Source organism: Polyodon spathula, chromosome 29 (genome assembly GCF_017654505.1).
Source record: "Polyodon spathula isolate WHYD16114869_AA chromosome 29, ASM1765450v1, whole genome shotgun sequence".
In the NCBI taxonomy this organism is placed as follows: domain Eukaryota; kingdom Metazoa; phylum Chordata; class Actinopteri; order Acipenseriformes; family Polyodontidae; genus Polyodon; species Polyodon spathula.
Window position 1 is genome coordinate 1245165 of NC_054562.1, and position 6000 is coordinate 1251164.

Below are 6000 nucleotides of genomic sequence, written 5' to 3' on the forward strand. Positions count from 1 at the left end.
GCTGTATATTATAAAGACATTTCAGAGGGCTGGATCTCATCAATATCATCAGTATCAGGGTCTAGTGCTGTATATTATAAAGACATTTCAGAGGGCTGGATCTCATCAATATCAGGGTCTAGTGCTGTATATTATAAAGACATTTCAGAGGGCTGGATCTCATCAATATCAGGGTCTAGTGCTGTATATTATAAAGACATTTCAGAGGGCTGGATCTCATCAATATCAGGTCTAGTCTGTATAATGTCTCTAGAATATGTCTGTCTTTGTAGTGAAATAATTTAGGACTGACAAGTTAAAATCATGGTATTCAGAAATGTTATTTATTTTAGTTATATATAGATAATTAACAATAAACATGTTTATATAATATATATTCTAACATTTGTTTTTAATATGCTTTACAATGCTTTCCTATGCTTTACCAGACCTCTCTGTGCTTTACAATGCTTCCCTGTGCTTTACCAGACCTCTCTGTGCTTTACCAGACCTCTCTGTGCTTTACAATGCTTCCCTATGCTTTACCAGACCTCTCTGTGCTTTACAATGCTTCCCTATGCTTTACCAGACCTCTCTGTGCTTTACAATGCTTCCCTATGCTTTACCAGACCTCTCTGTTCTTTACAATGCTTCCCTATGCTTTACCAGACCTCTCTGTGCTTTACAATGCTTCCCTATCCTTTACCAGACCTCTCTGTGCTTTACAATGCTTCCCTGTGCTTTACCAGACCTCTCTGTGCTTTACAATGCTTCCCTATGCTTTACCAGACCTCTCTGTGCTTTACAATGCTTCCCTATCCTTTACCAGACCTCTCTGTGCTTTACAATGCTTCCCTGTGCTTTACCAGACCTCTCTGTGCTGTACACTACTTCCCTATGGTTCCTATGGACTCTTGAAGTCTCCCCTTCTTTTTCGGGGAGCTACGATGTCCAGCGCTTGCTGCATCGCGACCGCAGTGATCCCCCAGACGCGGTGCTTCCCCCGCGGGAATACGGGAAGCGTGTAACCATAGCGACCGTCCACTCGGAAGTTTGTGTAGCCCACATTTTGCGGATCAGTGAGGTGAGAGAGAGAGAGAGTGAAGACATCTTCTACCTGAGAGAGGAGAGGAGGGGAGGGGAGAGAGTGAGAGAGAGAGCGAAGATATCTACCTGAGAGAGAAGAGGGGGCAGAGAGAAGAGGAGAGAGGAGTCACACAGCAGAACACTGTCTCCTCCTAGTGTTAGTCTGCTGTACTCGGGCAGGTTATTAAGAGACTGAAATATCCGGAAAAACATCCAGAACAGATATGTCCCCCCCTACCCCCCTACCCCCCCTACCCCCTAACTCCCCTACCCCAATATCCAACTGACCTCGTCTGGGTTGGGGTTGAGAGTGTCCAGCGCCTCCAAGGGCCGAGGTTTGCTATTACAGGAGGCGATGACCATCCCGGACTGCAGAGAGAGGAAAAAAACAGAGAGAGAGAGAGAGAGAGAGAGAGAGAGAGGGACTCAAAGACAGAGACACAGGGAGAGAGAGACACAGAGTCAAAAACAGCAATAAAAGTTCAGATCGCAAGAACGTGGGTCAGTTACTTCTAGCTAAGCTGTCCTCTCTCTCTCTCTCTCTCTCACCCAGTCTCTCAGGGGTCTCATGAGTCCCCACACTGTCCTCTCTCTCACTCGCACACCCAGCTCCTCTCTCGCCTCCCGCAGCGCAGTCTCAATGATGTCACGGTCTGCTGGGTCCGCCTTCCCCCCTGCAAAGCTGAAAATACAGACCGGGGGGGACGGGGGGGACGACAACAATGAAATAATATACAGACACTATAATAATATAAAGACACACACACACACACTCTCCGAGACACACACACTCCCTCTCCGAGATACACACACACTCTCTCAGAGACACACACACTCTCTCTGAGAGACACACACACACACTCTCCCTCTCTCACCTCACGTCTCCCTTGTGTCTCCCTGTGAGTTTGCTGGATCTCAGGGTGAGGAGGAAGGCTGGCTGACCCCCCACTGTACAAAGAGAGACCAGAACTGCAGCCCGCAGCCCAGAGCTCCCAGTCTCTCTCCCAGAGCTCCCAGTACCACTGTCAGTCCTCCCAGTCCCACCCCCAGTGTAAAAGACCCTGTTGCTAGCCAGCTCTCGTCTGCATCGCGCCTCATTCTCCGGAGACAGGCAGTCTCTCAGGGCAGCCCAGCCGGGGTCCTTTAAAACCGTACTTCCGCTGCTGTATCTCCTTCGAGACAGGCAGTTCCACAGGGCAGCCCCACAGGGGTTCTCGCACCGTCCCCGAGACAGGCGTTTCCAAAGGACAGACTTTGCACCCAGGCCGGGGTCCTGATAAGGAATCCCAGTGACGTAAGTTCTTAGAGAAAGGCAGTCACTCCAGACAGCTATCTGATCGTTGAGGGTCCTTCCACACTGGAAGATATCCAGGTCCTTTGAGCGAAAGCAGTTCTTAAAACTCTGGCAGTTATCCAGGTCACCTTTAGGGTACTTCGGTGGTCTTAATTCACACAGGCACTGACAGAGGGCAGCCCCACTGGGGTCCTTGTATGATTTTTTGGACAGGCAATCAGATGAGACAGCGCTCAAACTTGGGTCCTTAAACACACTTTTAAGGGTGTTTAAAGACAGGCAGTTGCCCTGGGCATTTCTGTGGGTCCTTACAGTCAGGCAAGAAGAAAAGGCAGCTCCACAGGGGTCCTTGGAATAGAGTGGACAGCTTTGTGTCCTTAGAAGCCATGTCTGGCTGCAGGACCGAGAAACACGGGCAGCCCCGAACATCCTGCAATTCAGAACAACGTTAAAATCCATTCTCTCACCTCTTATTAGCTTTATTAACAGGATCACTGACCCCTCCCTTTACAGGAGCGCTGACCATCTTTAAAATCCATTCTCTCACCTCTTATTAGCTTTATTAACAGGATCACTGACCCCTCCCTTTACAGGAGCGCTGACCATCTTTAAAATCCATTCTCTCACCTCTTATTAGCTTTATTAACAGGATCACTGATCCCTCCCTTTACAGGAGCGCTGACCATCTTTAAAATCCATTCTCTCACCTCTTATTAGCTTTATTAACAGGATCACTGACCCCTCCCTTTACAGGAGCGCTGACCATCTTTAAAATCCATTCTCTCACCTCTTATTAGCTTTATTAACAGGATCACTGACCCCTCCCTTTACAGGAGCGCTGACCATCTTTAAAATCCATTCTCTCACCTCTTATTAGCTTTTTGCTACGGTAACAGGTAATCGCTGGCCCCCTCCCTTGTCGGTAGCTGAACCTGGAGGCTGAATGTCCGCGATCTTGTGAAATTTTGATATTAAAGAGAGTTGAGAAGTAATCGGATCGCAATAATTTAGTGTCGCGGTAGTAGACTGGGGGAGGCAATTTCCTCCCTGTGATACATGCGAGCAAACAAGGCCCATCATTAAAATCACCTTTAAAATTCTCTCACCCCTTATTAGCTTTATTAACAGGAACCCCTCCCTTTAAAAGAGCATGGACCATCTTTATTATTCCCTCTCACCTCTTATTTGCTGTATTGTGGAACAGCGCTGAATTCAAAATCCATTCTCTCAGCTCTTATTAGCTTTATTAATGGTAGTAAGTGCTGTGACCTCTTTCGTTCCTCTCACCTCTTAATTGGATCACTGACCCCTCCCAAAGCGCTGACCATCTTTAAAATCCATTCTCACCTATCATGAGGTATTTACCATGATTTCTTGACTGCACTCCCATCTTTTCCAGTGAGCGTTTTTTCCATTTTTTGTGAGGGGGTCTTTAGACATGTCCTCTCGAAAAACTCGCTAAACTTCTAATTTTAAATTAAGATCCACTATTGATAATAGACCTACATGTCCTTAAAATCTGAATTTCCTACCACTATGTGACCCCATCGTGTTAAACACCAAGGGGTAGTCGTAAGTGTTATTTCCTAATTGTTTATGCCTCAAAAGTATAGAAAATGGCTATTATTCCCCACAAACTTTGCTTTTGTGACCAGGACAGTGATATTTCAAAATATCACTATTTCCAGTGGGAGAACGGGCGAATGTGTGTCTTTTCGTTCACATAAAGTCAGAAAAAAACAACATATGAATCCAAATTAACATGTATTTATACTAAAGTAATACAAAAATGACTACAAAAGATTTAGAAGTGAGTAGTTTTTCCAGATTTACGATTATACTTATATATCTCGAAAAACTACTCACTTCTAAATCTTTTGTAGAGATATATAGAGAGATTTTGTTTTAAACATTTAATTTCTAGGCTGATACCGCCATCGTGCGGCAGGATGTGGAAACTACACCAGTTTTTTTTTATTTTTATTTTAACTTTGTAAGCACACGGTTGGGCAACAATGACATTTTATTTATTTATTTAGTTTAAAAAAAAAAAAGACATTGTAAAGTTCTAGGATTAACCCCACAAGAAAAATACACATCTTTTTATGGTGGGTGTGTAGTGTGGTTTGCGGTAATATAATAATTATTCTTCGGTACTGCTAAATGTAAAATTTTGCTCGACTGTAATAATAAATATATAATATATTATAATAAAACAAGCGTGTACACATCGACTCGACTTGAGCTGAACGGCCGGCGGCTATATAGCAATATATATATATATATATATATATATATATATATATATATATATATATATATTTACATTTTCTCTTTGTGAAACGAATTAAAACGACACACACTCGCTAGCTGAACTTAAAAGCGTTCGTTCTTTTATAACTAACGCTGGGCTTTAGCTGCGTTAATCCTTTTAGTTTTAAAAAGAAGAAATTCAAATTATTTTGATTTATTTTATTTTAATTAAGTCTGACTCACCTCAGAGAGAGCGACCGACTCGCTCCTGCTGCCACTCGTTAAGATGGCGCCCTGTGCCGCTTCGCCTTGCCCTTAACTTCTCCCGAGCCGTTTGGGTGAAAAGAGGGCGATGATTCGGGCAAAATATTAGCTTTTAAACGGGTTTCATTTCGAAATTTAAAAGCAGCAGCAGTTGATAAAAGCAAACTGCCTCGAATTAAAATGACCCACAACATGCCCTTAACCGCAATGGCTATTTCACCCAGGGTGAATTTCCTGCCCAAAATAAAAATGGCTATTTTTACCGTCTTGTTTTCAAAGCTAACTTTATTTATAAAATTTTAAATTGCTTTTTGGTTACAGGCATGTGTTTTGGTTGTACATTCACGAGCTTTCCGAGTTGGAAAACTTTTAATTATAATTATCTTATCTTAATCTTATACTAGGTCATTATTATATTATCATATTATCTATAATATATAATATACAATGGAATGACGTTAACACTGCAATTAAGTCTTTCTCTGTTTTGTCTATCTATTCTTTTGTCTATCTCTATCTATCTCTATCTATCTATCTGTCTGGGATATTTAAAAAATAAAATGTCTATCTATCTATCTATCTATTTATCGGTCTATTCCTATCTCTCACCCTCTATCTATCTAGTCATATCTATCTTTGTCTGCCTGTCTGTCTATAATTCTTTTTTTAAATGTACACAAAAGGTTTCCAAAGATTTTTGAATATATATAAAAGAAAAGTTTTCAAACTACGTTTCGGAGCTGAAGAAGATATTTTTAAATTAGATTATATAATTAATAGAAATATATATATATATATATATATATATATATATATTATATATATATATATATATATATATATATATATATATATACACTTAATATTACCTTATGGAAAAGGGCATTAAATGACTCTGGCTGAACTTCAACAGACATCATGATTTTTACTAAATATAATTATATATAATAAAAATTAAAAAAAGACAATTATTAATGAATAAAGCAATTAAAAAAAAAAAAAAGCAGGCGTGTTTCGTTTAACATGTACACACAGTTTGAGATTTTTTTTTTATTTTCATTTTTTTAGCGATTTCATCTCAATATTTTTTCCCCCCCTCATCCTCCTTTCTATCCGCTGTAATG

The 6000-nt window shown here is 41.1% G+C and overlaps 1 protein-coding gene across 1 annotated transcript; it reads right to left on the bottom strand.

The window, feature by feature from the left end:
* Positions 1-790: 790 nt before the first annotated feature.
* Positions 791-5105, bottom strand: LOC121302077. The gene is made up of 5 exons (XM_041231887.1): positions 4856-5105; positions 1941-2789; positions 1615-1747; positions 1354-1434; positions 791-1096 (listed from the first exon to the last, which is right to left on the bottom strand). The coding sequence occupies exons 2-5, from the start codon at positions 2786-2788 to the stop codon at positions 884-886; spliced, it is 1275 nt and encodes a 424-aa protein (XP_041087821.1). The 5' UTR covers position 2789; positions 4856-5105; the 3' UTR covers positions 791-883.
* Positions 5106-6000: the final 895 nt, after the last annotated feature.